Here is a 17,461-nt window from a genome sequence, read left to right on the forward strand (position 1 = left end):
CTTTATGGGACGTCGACATTTTAACGATAGTTTGGCGAAATCATATGGTTGGGAAGAGAGCGGTGCCGAGAGCAGGGAAGAGGAAAATGCAGCATTAAGTTTATATCGGGGACCAGGAAGAAGGGGGTTGATGAGAGAGAGGAAAATTGTAACAGGAGGGCAAATGGGAAGGCATGCATTCACTTTCCATCCATTATGACTCATGTCAGGTTACAATATCTCGAATTTGGCTGGTCAGCTACAACTGGCGCATGTATTTTATTTACATAAACGCACCATGAGTCATGACTACGAACACTTTTGCGCTTGTAATTTGTGAAAGCAGTCTCAGATAATTTGGTTTGACAGACTATTATGTATTTAGATGTACAGAATACCATCGTTTCATCCACAACAGCGTTTAAAAATTGACTAATGAAAAGAGACTATTGAATCTGAAAAAACAGTACGATAGTACTGTTGATGGCTGCAAATGTTTTATTCTGGTACACCCTGGCAATCGCTGCATAATGTTGAGGGCCGCTTTCCTACATAACTTTCGCTTGTCGGATTTTTTACTGACCATGCATGAAATGACAATGAAATGTTACTGTCAAAACAACTAGGTACACTTACTGTACCGCTATTTTATCAATGCCATATCTTTAATATAATACAAAAAGCTTTGTTTAAGACGATGCAATCGTCAATTTGATTTCTTTCTAAAAAGTTGAACATCTGACACGTTATAACCCTATGCAACTGCCACACGTAGCAATTTTCACGCAGTGTAAAGATTGAATGTAAGAATATCTGAATCAACCTTCGACAGAAATCAATATTTAACCCTGTCGACATCAAGAGGGACGTTCTGCATTGCTGACCGTTTCTGTCGCACTAAATATAGGCCTATTTGTTTGATCAACATCAATTTTAACCGAATTATAAACTATAAAAACTTGACAACTTCACAAAAGAATAGCAGTTTATTAACCGAGCTCTACAATACTTTGAAATAATATATTATTGACCATCAAGCAGCTCAGTTAGTTGATTCGTTTACATTAGATATAATAAAACGATAAAATTATATATATATATATATATATATATATAATATATATATATATATATATATATATATATATATATATATATATATATATATATACGTACACACACATGAGATCAATCGTAAGATGAGTTGTTAGGTAGAAAGAGAGAAAGACATTGACAATTATCTTAATAAAGATTGTTTCAAGTATTTGAGTATTCAAAATTCATTTCATTGGAAAAACAGTGAGCAATAGGTATTGCTTTAAATTCCTTCGAGTAGATAGTACGTTTCTGCTTGGAATATAGTTTATCTGTCACGCTGTATGGTGAGACTTGTCTGTTTGAAAATGATTAACTTTGTTCCAGTTATTATTGTTCATATATGCAACGTTATGAAGGACTGATTACTTTAGTGATATTTTGAATTATTTAACCAATAAACCTGTTTTTCATGCTTGGTATATCTTAGACGGGTGTTTTTGTTAGTGAAACTGTTCGTGTTCATATTTACAATCCCACGAAACGACATTTTGTTTGCTTTGTTTCGTGGTAGAAGTTGCAAATAATAACATGTTTTTCTCCCTTTCTCACTAACATGCAGTAAGGCCCATGCAACCATATATGTCTTTCTCAACATCGATTGATAGATATGATATGCATAATATTTCGATAACGTTCGAATGTAGATGATCGAGTGTCTGAATTTAAATATGATGCGATGTACTGATAGCTCATAGATTTTGTCTCTGCGAAGGGCAAACTATAGATATTTTATATTATTATAGTTATTATGTTTCGTGTGAAAAGTATGGCAAAATTATCGAACTTTCATGTGCCGACTGGCCAAAAGTGAACAAGTTATGTTATTTTTATGCGCCGACTGACCTGTAGCTTGGTTTTCGTCAAAGGTAGCCATCAAGCTCAGTGTCATTCTGTGACAAACTGTCTAACCGACGACAGAAAAAATCGGTTGAAAATAATGTTTCCAATCCACAGTAACGGTTAAGGTAATATATTGACGTGTCAGTGAATATTTACATTTCAATGAGCAGAATAAAAGATGCATCACAACAAACAAAAAGTGAACACAATATTCAAGAAAATATGGAAACTTGTCCTCCTCGGTTCGTTTTTCCCCAGCTTGCACTCTTTTTGATGTGATGCATCCCTGAATTATAAGACAATGATAAAGCAAAAATCTGTTGTAAATTTCTGCTGAGTACAGTTCACCTACATACATTCGAAGACAGAGAGGCCATGACCCCTAAACTTTGACATTGCGATGTCACCATGATGTATCATTTTTATTCCTGATGTTAGAAGGATTTTTGCTCTTGCCTAGAGCTCGCGCGTGTGCCAGCCGTGCTATATCGAGAATATACCACAGTCTTTCCAAGTCTTAACCAATCAGATCGCAGTATTTGCGCAATAAATATACAGGTATGATATAATAATTGGTATCGCGAGTAATACTGTCTGGAAGTATTACTTCTTGTAATTTTTCTTTGATTTGTCCACCGTTGCGTACAAGTCACCAATGTCCTCATTGACGTTTTCCGTTTTTGTCGTTGCGTTTTCCGATTCGGTACTTTCATTGACGTCATCACTCGCTACAGATAATGATCGCCCGGCTGCTTTCTTGGACTTATCAACTGTTGTATATAAATCATCAATATTTTCAGTATTTGCCACTTTAGAATCGTCCGCCGATGCAATACTGGTGTTAATAGTGCTTTCTTTGCGCATGTCAACTGTTTCATACAGATCGTACTGGTCCCCAGATCTACCGAAATGTTGATCATTGTTGATGGTCGCGTCAGTCGGAGCAGACTGCTGTCCCTTGTCCGTGTTAGGTGGCCCAAGCATATCGTACGCTGATGAAAAATAATCCTGCGTGGATGTTCCATCTTGCACAGAGTCGACTCGCCAGTCTTCGCCACCGGAAAGATCAGCTGAAACATTCTGTACATCTTCAGATGTAAAAGTTTCAAGTTCGTGATCAGTGTTAGTGTTTGGATCCCCCGGATCTTCTTCAGTGGCGAAGTCTGGAATATCAAAAGTTCTCTGTTCTGTCCACACGTAAGCATTGCTAGAGATTGGAGAACCTTGAACATGAAGTGCTGCAAGATTGCTTGGGTTCACAGTTCGCTCATTTTCCCTGCGTAGCAAAACGTAAGGAAGAATACAAAAGCATTTCATCACTAGAAGAGTACCAGCTTAAGTTTCGATCTTTCATACATGCGCGTGTCGGGGTCATTATCCTCTAGGGTTTTCCAGCATACAGTCTGACTATTTCGAAATGGGAAGTCAGTTAGATCAATGATGCAATACACAAGATAGCTAATAAAATGTTAAAGAACAAAATTTAGCTGAACAACGGTGCCGGACCATGGCTAAAGCATACGGTTAAATATAATACGACTACTCTATTATTATCTCATTCAGATTATTTCAAACTGGATATAACCTTGACCATTTAACCTCTATACGGCCCCAGCGTACACACAAGGTAAATACGTCAAATGTAAGTAACATGTAGTCTGGGAATGTGGAAGGCCGGCCGAAATCTTTTCGATAGATTACCCTCTATGGCCCTAGGAAAACAAAATGTACGACCAACATGTTCAAGGTGGGCGGCGTGTTTACAATAGGATCGAGGGAGGTTAAAGGAGACGTGTTGTTTTATTTGTTCAATTTAGCCGTATGAAACTCAAATTTGATATTAAAAAAGTCACTCACTTACCTGACAGGAGATTTTCTTTGGCGAGTACCCAGAATGAGTACCAAAAATGAGAAGATAGTAAGGACAGCAATGCCAACACCCATCCCTATGTATAGGTACATGTCTGGAAATAGAGAACGCAATTGTATGTGATATCATCGATACGGATATTAAGATTAATTATGTGAAGTAAAAGTCTGCAATTTGCATTTAATCAGAAATTAGTCAAGTCTAGCTCCAGGTACGCCTTCCTTAAGCTAGAAATTCGTCAAGTTACATTGCTCGTGACTTCTAACATAATACAGCGAAACGCCATGCCAGGGAGTATGTGACCTTTGATTTAAAAAAGGAATATACATTGTACGGATGGTTGAGCTGTCTGTATTTGAATGAGAGAGAGAGAAAGAGAGAGATATGATAAAAGGAAAGGAAAACTTGCGCTCAGCTATTAAAACCTAGTCTTACCTGGTCCCTTTTTTAAGGAAGTTCCTTTTGACTCTGAAAGATAAACATTTGACACAGGTTCTGTAATTTGGGTCAATTGACAAAATGACCAATGTACGGTACTTAATGTGAATTTTTTAATGCTGATGTTTTACGATATGGGCTTCCTGCTAAAATTCAATTTCAAGACATTCTTTTGAAACCAACTAAACAACAAACAAACGAAGAAATAAATAAATAAACAAAATAAATAAATAAATAAATAAATAAATTAATTAATTAATGCATAGTTTTCCCATGTAAAACGTTTCATTACCATTTAACTCACTGATACAAGTTACTCCCATGGGACGTCCCCGTTCACATTTGCAGTCTGTTCCGTTTTCTTTCCAAGATATGTTACAGTGTTGCATCAACTCAGCATCAGCGTTACATTGTATATCACAAACAGCCAGGGAAGACTGCAACTCACTGCTAACGTTACCTGTCACTGTCCATGGGTAATTTTTGTCCACTGTCACATAGCCTACAAGGTTAACAAATCAAATCATTTGGCTTTAACCACAGAGGTTCGGGTATACATTTAGCGATATTTTTCCGACGTAGAAACTAGAGACAAATCGAAGGTATCTTGTAGAGTGCTGTAAGATATAAGAGTATGACATGCAGTGGTGTCTTACGGAAGTAGTGATGTAATCTATATTATTGAGCTCTACTATACATTGTACACGTCTCTAGAAAATTGAAAGTTGCTAATCTATATCTGAAAGTACAGTAAAAGTGCACACATTAAGTTATGGTGTATCTCAATCCCATGAAATAATATTGTGCCAACCACATAGATTTCAATGAATTTACATAGATCCGTACATAGTATATACATACACACATACATAAGTACATAAGTACCCACGTACGTACATACGTACGTACGTACATACATACATACATACATACATACATACACACACACACACATACACATACATACATACATACATACATACATACATACATACATACATACATACATACATACATACATACATACATACGGTGTCGTTGAACTTACCTTCGTGTTTACAGATAGCTATCTGAACATCCCATCCTTCAGCACTGCCTCACACGTCTCCATTTAGTCTCTTCAAATGATCTGATTTGCACAATTCCTTCAGATGAAGTTCTGCCACCAGAAAGTCTTACTTCAACTGTCAATGAACCATTTTGTAAATGAATTTGTTGTTTACGAGCAATCAGACATGTAACCCCAGCACATAATGTAATTGGTTACCTCGTTTGTTAGGTTGCGGTTTGGTAGAAGTATTTCAACATAATTGAGAGCGGAGACCGGAATGAAAATTATGAACTTGATTTAACATACAAAAATAATGAAAATATCGGCAAAATTAATTAATTTCAACACCCAGCACGCTAGAGTCATTAAAAAGTGCCATTTAAAGTTGGATTCAGAGAAGCATTAAAGTGTCATGTATAAAATGTAATCTAAAGTTGCACTCCGGTATTTTGACATCATTCACCATAAATTGATACTGTAGAAATATTTCAGGTGGGTTTAGCGAATTTGGGGGTAGAGGAAATTTGAAGCAGCTGCTTCAAGAAACAAGCCTTGAAGTTTGTGTGGCCTAATTACAAATCGTTAAGTTTCTGAGATCTCAGGCAACAGCATTGGTAGAAATAAAATAAGAAATAAAGATCATTTCACCCAGAAAAAGATCAGTTACCCGTGAGGGTTCCGGAGCCTCCAGGGCTCCTTTTGCATGGTGTCGTGAAAATAGTAGCAACCCGGAAGTCACACTACTAAATCACTTACTTGCAAAACAAAGTCGAATTCATTTCATTTACTTTCCTGTTTAAATAGACAGCACTGGTAACCATTCAGTTAGGTCTACACACTTACAGGCTACATTTCGGGTAAATCTCTACAAAGACTTTCCTACTCGATTTTGGTAGTTGCAATAGTCAGCAATGGAGGATTCAAAGCCGTGCGGTGAAAGTTTTTATTTCCGGGTAATGTCAGTCTTTCGCAATAACAGTTTACCTACACAAATAGACATGGAACTCACCAGCCTGCACTCCAAAGATTGACGTGTAAAAACCGAGAAGTATAATTAGTGCTGAACTCTGCGACCATCTCAACATATTTCCCGTCTTTTGTGTCCCATACATATTCTGTAATATAAAGCTATTTTGTACTCTCGGATCCTTTCCCTTCGGCTGTTAGCTACTAGATCCCTCGACTTCTGTGGTACCCCGGTCAGAGCCCCTTGCACAAACGACTAATGCCAGTCTACAACATGATTTGCATGACAATGGGATATCGGATGTCAAGTACCTGTGCCGTAAACATACGTAGTTAGTATACAAGGGCAAACTCAGACACGTGATGCGATGAGTTGATGCATCTCAGCAAAGTCGCTTATCGGTATACTGAGATCAAGGCGAACAGAAAGGTTTTGGAAAACTCCTTCGAGCAACTCAGTGGTGTACAGTTTTTGCTTATTGTTGCCTGGATGGCGGGATAAAATAATTTACTCGATGCTGTAGACAGGTGAAAGACAAATACGTCAATACAAATTTTCAAGACTACATGTACCTTGGGTATTATATCACCTCTTCCTCGATAGACAGAACACTGGTTACCACTGAAATTCAACACATTTTTTCTTCAATGGGCTACCTAAGCATCATGATTTGGCCACTCAAGAGGAAATTAAGCATTTATAATTATACATAGTGTATCAACATGAATAAAATTGCTCATGAAAGAGGATGTTACTCCCTTTTCACCACACCAAGTGGGACAGAGTGCATCCAAACGACCCAGAATGACTCAGATTTATATTTGTCAAAACAAGAATAAAGAGCGTAAGCTGTCGACGTTTCGTCAGAGTTTGAGGTCATGACCCCAAGAATGAACAATACATGTTGTATATAGTCAAGCAGCAATTCACTTTCAATCTGGACAGGGACTTACTTGGATTCTAGTCACGCGCAAAGTTTACCGCATGAGGAAATAAAACTGGATTTGGCCTCGGGTAGATTTTTGAAAATCATTATTCTCGTTCATAACAAAATCAGAAAGTTTTGCGGAGATTATTTACCGACATGTTGGGATTTGTACGTAGATTTGTACTGGTCAGTAAACACCTTTCACGTATACATAGGCTCGTAATTTGACAGCCGCCCTCCCCCGGGCACAATTGCAAGTCAGACGCAATTTGCCCTGTCCTGCTGACCAAGCAGTGATTAATCACTTGCTGCATGTCACGGTGTAATTACCGCGCCTTGCTCTGTGCGGCTTGAATAGCTTCAGACATTTATGGGACACAACACATAAAATTGAAATGATCTTTGTTTCCATTCCAAATTGTGGACGGACTATAGATAACACAATCATCAATTAAGGGGAAGAGATCTACCAGGAATATGGCGTTTTCATTTGCAAGAGGAGTTTCTACAGGGCAGTGGTCTCATGTTTACGTCACGAAATCGGGGGGGGGGGGGGGCACACACACATTTCGTGACGTAAACATGAGACCATTACCTTCAAGGGTTTGAAGCTCCTTCCAAGGGAAAATCTAATTTCTAACTTTGATTGACTTGATATCGGCACGATTTTGCTGTGAACTAAATTGTGTTTTGTGTTGAAATTGATATGCATGATGGCACTATGGTAACAAATGTCAGACTCGTAATGACCCTAGCAACTTAAAACGCTTTTAATGTGCAGCTGCGCAAACAACAACACAAAGGATATTTAACCATAACTTCTTCATTAGTGTTGGAACACACTGTGTACGTGACAGTGGTTTGACTACACTGAGCGGTAAGTTATCATAGTCGCGGTCATTTCACGGAGAGAGGAGATTTGTATATACCTACTACAGCACGGCTAATGAAAAGATTTGGCTGAAAGAATGATTTTTATTCAATTCCGCTATTCACATATTCTATTTAGGCGCACTTCAACAGCCTTTTCCTCAAAATAACAATCATCAGATATACTAGACTAGGAAAAATATTAGCAATCTTCACGTTTTTTAAAGTCTCCATTTTTTACTAAGTAAGCATATTCCTCACGGTGTAATTTGAAATGTTTTTGTTGACTAAATTGCATTTCTGCGCAGCAACGACCTTTAACATTGTTTTATTTGAAAAAAACACTTTGACCCACAAAATTTAGAGTAGAGAGAAAATTGAGGTACGCGTCACTCACTTTCTTGAAATGCTAAGAGAATGAAGAATGAATAACATTATAATTTAATCCAAAGGCTCTGATGTTAATGATAAATTAAATTAAATAATTTTTCAAATAAAAGTATCGCATTTTAAGACTTTTATTTTGAATAAAATCTAAAATATTATCAGTGACATAGAATTTTCATAAGAAAACAGCACCAAAGCTGCGACTTTTTATAATTTTTACAATATTTGTATGCAATGTATGTTTCTTGCGATCACCCTACAGCAAGTTGAAAAACGCAATATTCAAATTGTCATCAAAGCCTGTATATGGTACGTGCTATTGTTGAAGGTTGAACTAGAGTCCAGACTGATATTCATCTATCACCGACACACATAGTCTGTGGTGGCAAGCTGAATACTGAGTAGTTGGTTAAGGTAGTCCGCGCCTCGAAAGTGAAAGACTTAAACTTAATTTGCTCAAATTTTCCTTGAGGAATCTTTCAGCCATTCTCTTTCAAAATCAAGAATAAGAAACAAATAACTCAAGATTTACCGATATTAAAAATTAAAATTGGCCGCCATCCCTGTGTTAACTCTCTGGAGAAAAATAAAATTTTCGAAGTTTGAAAAACTAAGCCGGTGAAAAGTTTTCTTACACCAAGAGCTTTAAAATGAACCCCCACAAGTGGTATATCAGAAAAAAATTGTAAAAGTTTACAGGTCCAAATTTGTGTCCCCGAGGAGCGTTCTACCCTAATCATACTGTAAAAAGCTGAACAAGTATCCGGTTGGTGCTGAACAAAAAATAATGCCAAATGTAGTTAATACAGCTACTGGCCCTTTATATGCCAATGGGATAATAAAGAGTGATAATAACAATAAAAATGACAGAATAATTACTTTAGCATTATCTAAGTATATAAATTCGCGTTCTATCTAGACACAAAGAGAACAGATTTTCCATTCAAACTAATTAAACGGATCTTACAGTCACTGAAACCACCACTACTACTATCAGCAACATCAACAGCGCCACCATTGTTGCTACGGCCATTTTTTAAAGTAGTATCTCGTATCAAACAAAATTCATGAAAAATGGCCGACTTTGTCCCTTTAATATCCCATTTATGTGAATGAAATTATCTCTCATATTGATCCGTCATTCTCATTTCAATAAATGTATGTATGTTCTATCCCCTGGGTGTTGTAGTCATTGACTTCTGCAAAAAATATTAATCAGCCATTGCGAAATATTGCTGACAGAGGTTTTCAGTAGCAGTTGAAGATATTTACTTGCGATTCATTTATCACATTAAGAAGACAAACATTTCTATAATAAAACTTCCTGTTTACTTGCTGTTGAGATCAAAACAGAAATTCACATGGTGCTTAACATTGTAGATATCCCAATGTAATGATGATGATGGGAAGGGCGAGATTGATTTTGCCGACAATTTAGTTGACCAAGTTTTTTAGACAATAATGATGAATTTAATAACAATGGTTGACCTCGTCTTGTCGATGTTATATTAAAACTTTTCATGACTTTGCTCTTGATATTACTCTTGATTTTTTCAAGTGCGAGGACATTCAAGTCATACAAAGTCAACCAATAAAAACCTGATGAAGCCGACAGAGTCACTGTATACAGCTACGTCATCGAGAATGAAAGCAATGGAACGCGCTCAACGACGCGCGCGTCCACTGCATTTATGCTGGCAGTGTTTCGTACCTGAGCTGCTTGTAAAAAACCAACAATAAAAAAAACCAATAGGAAACAAAAAAGAAAAAAATTGTGATAGTAAGGCAAATTGTGCAGTCCCGATGTAATCTCAAAAGGTGAAATTTTAATATTTATGATATTCGACTGAAGAAGGCAAGAAAGGAAACTTGTCTCTCTAAGACTAAAATTATTCGGGTTTGAAACGGATTTGATAAGAGGTGTGCGGCTACGTAGAAAGAATGCTGAAACCATATTTTTATCCGAAATGTAAACACGTTGGACATTTCAAACTCACAGTATGTGAAATTGAAGAAATTTGATGTGTGTCAAGTATGATATATTTGACAAAGTATAAAATGTCAGCGGAAATGATATAAATAGCAATCACTAAAACTTTCATCATGTTATTTCATTGAAGATTTTATTTATAAAACTTTCCTGGACATGCCAAGTAAAGTGCTTACATCACCAGAGAACTGTTTGAAAATAGATACATATGTAAGGTCACATTTAATGGAATGTTTACCATTTGACTTGAACATTGAATGCATTTCAATTACTATCCACAAAAATAATCTGCTGACGTGGAGTTTTGCTTTTATTTCAATCTTCCACAACATTTCACCAAATCTTTAGTCCTGGCACGTGCCTTCACGAGATAACGTGTAATCTCAGATTTTATAAGTGGTTTTGGCTTGTTAGCAAAAGAAGTATTCGACCTTTGAAAAATTTTAACTTAGTACGAATCTTTTGGCGCACGCTATAAAACAACTGACAGCGCTGACGCGATTTCTCGTATTCGGTGTCATTATTATAGCTGTGACTCGGAACCGACTGTTACTGACTTCAGGGCTCGAAATTAACTTTTCCCCTGGTAGTCCGATTGGGCTCCATTTTCTGAAGTTGGTAGCCCAACGACAAGGTCTGGTAGCCCCTGCATGAATGAAGAGGTTTCTTTTTGTAAAGGATATTTTATTTTTATGTAGACAATGAACGATTTATTTTGCATGATTCTATCCAGGAAGTGAATTTTCTAGTCATTTGACATCAATACCTGCAGATCATAGCCTTAGGAGAACGGTATACCATGTGCAGTGGACAACGGTGACGCCTCAAAGTTTCACCAATTATTCACACAAACGCAGAGCTTATATGCAAATTTTGATGTTCGAAATGACAACGACCTTTCTTTTTAAGTAACTTTAAGTAGAGCAGTCTCTGTATTGTGAAACTTTCTATGTTTAGATTACCATGTTTCCAGTAGCAACTTGGAAGTGAGGAGAGACAGTGTTTGCCATTATTTTATGAAAAATAGCAAATCTCATACGATAGCGTTTTAGGCTATTGCTTACTTGAATAACGTAATAAAGGTACTTTTCCAGACTGTAGGGAGCGATTAACGGTTTGTGTACAGAATTAAATTATTCAAGCATTTCTTCAGCAAGGCTGTGGGAAGGGGATCAAGACAGCTTGTTTGACTGTATGATGAGAGATAGTTCTTTTGCTCTGGTCGTATGGAAAGACAAGAAACTGAATTTACCAACGATATGAAAATTTAAGAAATAAGAATCTAGTCTATACAAGGATTTATATTTATCTTTCTTGCACACTACAAAGATGGAGGTACAAGCGAGATTACTGTATTTTCTGGTTGGCAGTTTCACTTTTTGTTGTTGTTTTGCTCATTTTAACACTTCCTTTGTTGTGTTTCGCACCTCCTGCACCCTTTTGTTCTCCTGTGTACATACCTTTTTACAGTGAATAATTATGTGGGTACGTTTGTTTTTGGCCACAGTCCTGTGATTCACTTTTTGCATGGAGCACTGTCACTCTACCGCAACGTGCATGGGGATACAAGCAAGATGGTCTGTACTTCTACTACAGTATCTGATGAAGGAGACTTCTAGTTTTCGAAAGCTGATACTATATACCACTTATTGAATTTAGGAATACAATCTATTGCTGTGTTTACCATTGAAGATGGAAACGGCGGTTACTGTCTTGCAGTACCGACACTGATAGTTGCAAAGGCGCCTGATATATTTATGAAAGCAATAATACATTACATTTTGTGCAACAACTTCTCTAAGGCTCAATATGTTCAAGTTGAATTGTGATAAATCAAAGACTTTTCCATCATCATACCGTATGGTTGGAATAGTGGAATCAAATGCATGCATTAATTTGTAAAAAATGGTTAAATTGTGAATGATCAAGGGTGGAGGTGGGCTGAACCATCGTGGCGCAGTGGTAGAGTCCAAGCCTTTTGAACCATAGTCACTAGAAGTCAGGCCGAATGAATTAGAGTTCAATACCCGCACAGGCCCACCTTGATGCAGAGACACTTGGCGCACCTCTACTTGTACAAGCTACCAAAGACAGAGCAAGGCGAAAACCAGGCCCGAATACGGCCCCGAATCTACAGAGCAGTCTTTAGACATTTATTTTTCTTAAAATGGAGACAGTGGTTTCCATGGTTAGTATAGTGTATTTTTTTTCTTTAAAAATATAACTTTAATAAAAACTTTTGCTTTTATTATTTTGAGGTAGTAAGTTCTAATATATACTTTGTTCTGCTTTCATGACCCATTATCATATACCTACATTCACGTGCCTGTGTAAAGCTATTGGAGAAAGGGCCCTCAGATCCGTGCATTTTTTTACGTATCACGCCCCGGCCCGGTGCCCAAATATGGGCAATCGCGTGCATTTCTGAACTACCTCGATTCTGGTTACTACGCGCGTTGCTATCCGCAAACGTTCCATTCGTACACAAAGCCAGCGCGAGATTAGGAAAACGTCTGCTCGCTCAGATCGTAGTTGCGCGTGGCGACAGTGGAGCCGCGCCGGTGACATCGGCTTTTATTTCTAAATTCTAGTGAAATCTTGTGTATACTAAGTGCGTGCTTGTTTATTATAAATTGCGAGAAACTGACATCACGCTTTTGTCCTTCTTACACCTCGATTTCAACCTGGATCTCTGTTGGTCACGTAATAGTACGGATGTTGCATTGCGCGTTCTAGAATTCTGCAGGTAAACAAATGACGTCATTATGTATGTCAATCCGCGACGGAAAGCGGCCATCGTATATATGAAAATCTGACACAAATGGCGATGAATTTCTGATATCGCACGTATTTTTATCTCCTAAACAATGTTGAATATCATGTTAACTACATATTTATCATTCCATAAGGTATATGATAAAACCTTTACGGCCCTGATACGGCTTTTGCGGCCCTTGGTCGTACGGCGTATCTTGCCAAATTTAATGATTCTCTTCCTAAAGCAATAGGCCTAAACGGATCTTTTTCCATAAAATTTCATAAAGTTTGACTTACCTTGATGACTAACTGACACAAGCACAAGATTAAAAGCAATAACTGACGCAAGTTGAACGATGACCAATGATTCACCCATGGTTAGGACTAAGAAATTACGCAGCGCAGGCTGTGTTGTGTAAAATGGTCTTACATTCAGCGATGTGCAGTTCTTACTTCCTTTTTAGTAGGCTATTTGCATATGAAAACAGATAATTCTGGTTATGCCCAGCCACATGTAGGAACATGGAAGTCGGGGAGTGAGCAATTGACAAACATACAAAGACTGGCAGAAAATTTAACACAAACATAATTTGCTATTATAGGCCAGTATGTTGGCAATGTGTGTTTCCATGACAAACCGATCAATTCAAGCTTTCGATACATCAGCATTTCGTTTTCTATCATCAACTTTCCATTAAATTCTTCTGTTCACTATGTGTTCGTTCACTGTCTTCAGTTTGTAAGGTCTGTAAAGAGGCTTGATAGAACTAAATTGAACTGCTTCATATTTCCACGGTCCCTTTATCACATAGAGGGAACGTGATATTTCTGATGTTATATTGAGACAAGATGCTTTTCGTTCTGTTAAAAGGATATAGCACATTTTGATGTTTAAATTGAACACTTTGATAAGGTAGAAAAACTTCTGTCTCTCAAGTTTCGATTCGTCATAATGTTTTATTTTTATGTTGGGACGGCAGCTCTAGTTTTTTTTCCTTCAATGTAAAAGATAAAGAGATACGGTGTTGTGAGCTGGTTGATAGTTTTCTTTAAGGGGACGCTGCACCCAAGACAGCGTATTTTGATCAAAAATTACTTTTGTGCAAATATTCATTCAATTTTACTTAATTTATCAACCCAAGATTAAAATATTGGTTGGGATCACTTTTTAGTTTGTTATGCAGTCATAAGTTGCGGTGTTAATTTATGCAAAATGTATGCAAATCCCCCGATTTCCTGGCTTCTTTTGCCTCCCAATTTCAAACTTTCCTAAGAATTTAACTCTACTCTGGCTGGGTCAAATTTTCTTAGATTTTCAGATTATGTTTTTTAAATGCTCTATCATAAGTCGACTTTTTTGTTTGGCAATAAAGTTCTTGCATTTTGAATAAGAGGCATTTTAATTTTCTAATCATGATTTTAATCACTTTTTGAGTGTCGGTCTTTCAACCCTTGCTATTTTAGAATGAGGATAGATAATGAAAAATAAAATAATCGTTGTTTTTCTACATAAACTCTTCTTTCAAGTGGAATATTACATTTCAGAAAGTAGTGCAAAGTTTTTTACTCAAATTAATTGCTATCATTATACCAAAATTGAGGTTTTTTACCCCAAATATATACCCACTTCATCCTTCGAGTAAACTACTGCTACCATACTAAATTTGAGAGTCTCTGCTTTTTGCAAATGTATAGTATGAGGGGGTTTCCTTGTCATCTTTGATGGGAAATATTGCTTTGAGAAAAACTGCGTTGGCAACATGCAGCTCCGCTTAAACAACTTTTGATAGCAAATACTATGGTGAGGTGATGCTAACTTATCTGTTCCGATTTACCATAGTCACAGGCCACCCTCATGGCGATTTGTTAGGGCCTAAACGTTAACTTCGAATATCAGTATATAATTTATCTCTCAGCTTCATTAATTTGTCATATTCCCTTATTTTTACGTATATCCTTGCAGCTTATTGCGGTCCAATAAAATAAAATTTGAGCTTTGCTTGGGATGTCTCTTAAATTATATTTCTTCGCTACGCCACGACTCTGATTTACATGCCTGGAAATACAGAGCTGGTCTTCAATCGCTCTTTGTTATTTCATGTCGGTACATTTTACCTTTATAGTTAAGATTTTAATCAGAGTTAGTTTAAAGGTGCATATTATCAGCTTTATCTCGGAACAAATTGACTATCTCAATACAACCTTCGAAGGAGACGAATCGATTAAAAACACATAAACAGTCAATATCATCAAAAAGTAATATGAGAACCAGGGATCGGACACCACCGCTTTAATTTGATTGCTTTGGCTTTGAGTATGTGGACTTAATGTTTCGGGGTCGATTAGCATGTTAAGCTTGCATCATTTTTCGTATCTTTTTTGCTAAGGAATGACTGACATTTGTTGTGTTTACTTATTTAGCAAAAATGGGTCATATTTCCTGTTCTTTGTGATCGCATTCTGTGAAAGAACTTTGCAAATATTGTTTTCAATCAACGACACTCAAGCATTAAACAGTGTTCTATTGAATCCCTGGCTCTCGTATTACTGTAGTGGATTTGAATAGTTCTCGTATATCTCATACACACACACACACACACACACACACACACACACACACACACACACACACACACACACACAATAATAACAGAACGAAAAACAGTTCCCACTTTACGAAAAGTTGAGGTGAAATGAGTATTTTTCTTAAAAATCATGGAATCAATTTTTTTCTTTTCAAACTTTCAAAAAAAAGTGCTTGAAAATCCTAACACAAATTAATGTGGTTTCATTTTTCTATTTTTCTATGAAAAAAGAGAGTCCATCTTGATACAAATATGGCCATGTAACATTTTCTGATGAAAAATGTGACCCGAGAAATTACTGCACATGAAATTCATTTTTTTCTAAGGAAAAGTCCACAAAACACACACGTGATTAGCAGTACTTTCCTTATATTATAAAAAATTTCAATTTCAGAGTAAGTGATTCAGTTTGTCAACCATTGTCGAAAAATTGCAACATTTATACTCTGTTCAAAATCTCAACTATAGTTGACAACACTTCAAAGTCAACTAATCTGATTAAATACTACTTATATACTCAGTTCCAAATCTGAACAATTGTTGACGATACTTCACATGGTGAACTCGTCTGTTCTAATGCTATTGGCCATACTCAGTTATGACTGTTTAGACATTTCCTTAATTGAATCACCATCACTAGAGGACAATATGTGTAAATATAGAATGTGTGCACAGATAAAGGTGATAGTGAAATTCTTTGTGGAAAAAATGAAAGTGACAGGCATAAATTACATTCAATTACAATTCATAACCATTTATTGACATATATATAAGGAATTTACATTTCAATGAGTACATGTAGTAGTAATATACATTACAAAATATATTCACAAATACATTGTACATTATGTTAAGAGAGCATCTAATTTGAAAGAAAAGTCAATGTTTGTGTTACATCAGGTACAAATATATTCAAACAAAATATATCTCAAAATTACAGTTATAATTTGCCATACTTAGATTGAATGCTTTTCTACACTGAACCATTAGGCTGCATTGACAAACAGCTCTGGAGGGGGGGATTCCCAAATAAGTTCTCAGATTTTTTCAAATACCCCCTAACAAATTTTAAATTAAGAAATGTTGATCCCTATACATTGGAGTCTATGGCAAAACTGTGAATAATTTTTTCCTAATTTAAAACTGCAATATTGGTGCATTTATGGACCTGAATAATTGACATAATTATTAGAAGATGGTAGTTACAATGTATATGTGCTTATGAGTACATGAAATTTCATGTACTCATAAGCACATATAACTATGTCACGCCGCAAATGGAAATGGCTGGAAATGAAAGTGCCAGAAGGTATTTTGAAAGGAATTTGATATTCAATAAATTTTCAAGTCTCCCATCCTTTGCAATGTCAATTTTTTATGATGTCCGGGGCATGTTTTAAATCTCCTGAAATCTCCTGCCCTTCCCCTCCAGAGGTGTTTGTGAATGCAGCCTTAAGTTTAAATTTCAACCCTTCCACCTTACAATTAACAAATCATTATTTTGCAACATTACAACAATTTAGCAATATCTTGTAGTAATGCTTTCAACAAATTCTCAACAGATTGTATATACATGCTACTGCAATGTAATTGACTGGTACAAAGCAATTGATATACCATATACATAGTTCTTAGCAAATGAATGCAAATTTTTAGTGTCTTTGAATTATCATTGTAAGTTGATGGTCCTGATACATGATG

General features: G+C 36.4%; 1 protein-coding gene across 1 annotated transcript; it reads right to left on the bottom strand.

Moving 5' to 3' along the window:
• Nucleotides 1-1,175: 1,175 nt before the first annotated feature.
• LOC139132878 (uncharacterized) lies at nt 1,176-4,732 on the bottom strand. The gene is made up of 4 exons (XM_070699233.1): nt 4,518-4,732; nt 4,223-4,255; nt 3,779-3,881; nt 1,176-3,193 (listed from the first exon to the last, which is right to left on the bottom strand). Exons 1-4 carry the CDS (start codon nt 4,612-4,614, stop codon nt 2,521-2,523), a joined length of 906 nt encoding a protein of 301 aa, XP_070555334.1. The 5' UTR covers nt 4,615-4,732; the 3' UTR covers nt 1,176-2,520.
• Between the last annotated feature and the right edge of the window lie 12,729 nt (nt 4,733-17,461).

The sequence above is a fragment of the Ptychodera flava genome, chromosome 5, assembly GCF_041260155.1.
Source record: "Ptychodera flava strain L36383 chromosome 5, AS_Pfla_20210202, whole genome shotgun sequence".
In the NCBI taxonomy this organism is placed as follows: domain Eukaryota; kingdom Metazoa; phylum Hemichordata; class Enteropneusta; family Ptychoderidae; genus Ptychodera; species Ptychodera flava.

Bases quoted from the DNA above. Each gene is read 5' to 3' on its own strand.
- LOC139132878 (XM_070699233.1), bottom strand. From the start codon at position 4,614: ATGCAACACTGTAACATATCTTGGAAAGAAAACGGAACAGACTGCAAA. The intron at 3,882-4,222 runs GTAAGACTAGGT...CTCTATTTCCAG, and splicing joins TTCCTTAAAAAAGGGACCAG to ACATGTACCTATACATAGGG. The intron at 3,194-3,778 runs GTAAGTGAGTGA...TTTGCTACGCAG, and splicing joins CAAAGAAAATCTCCTGTCAG to GGAAAATGAGCGAACTGTGA.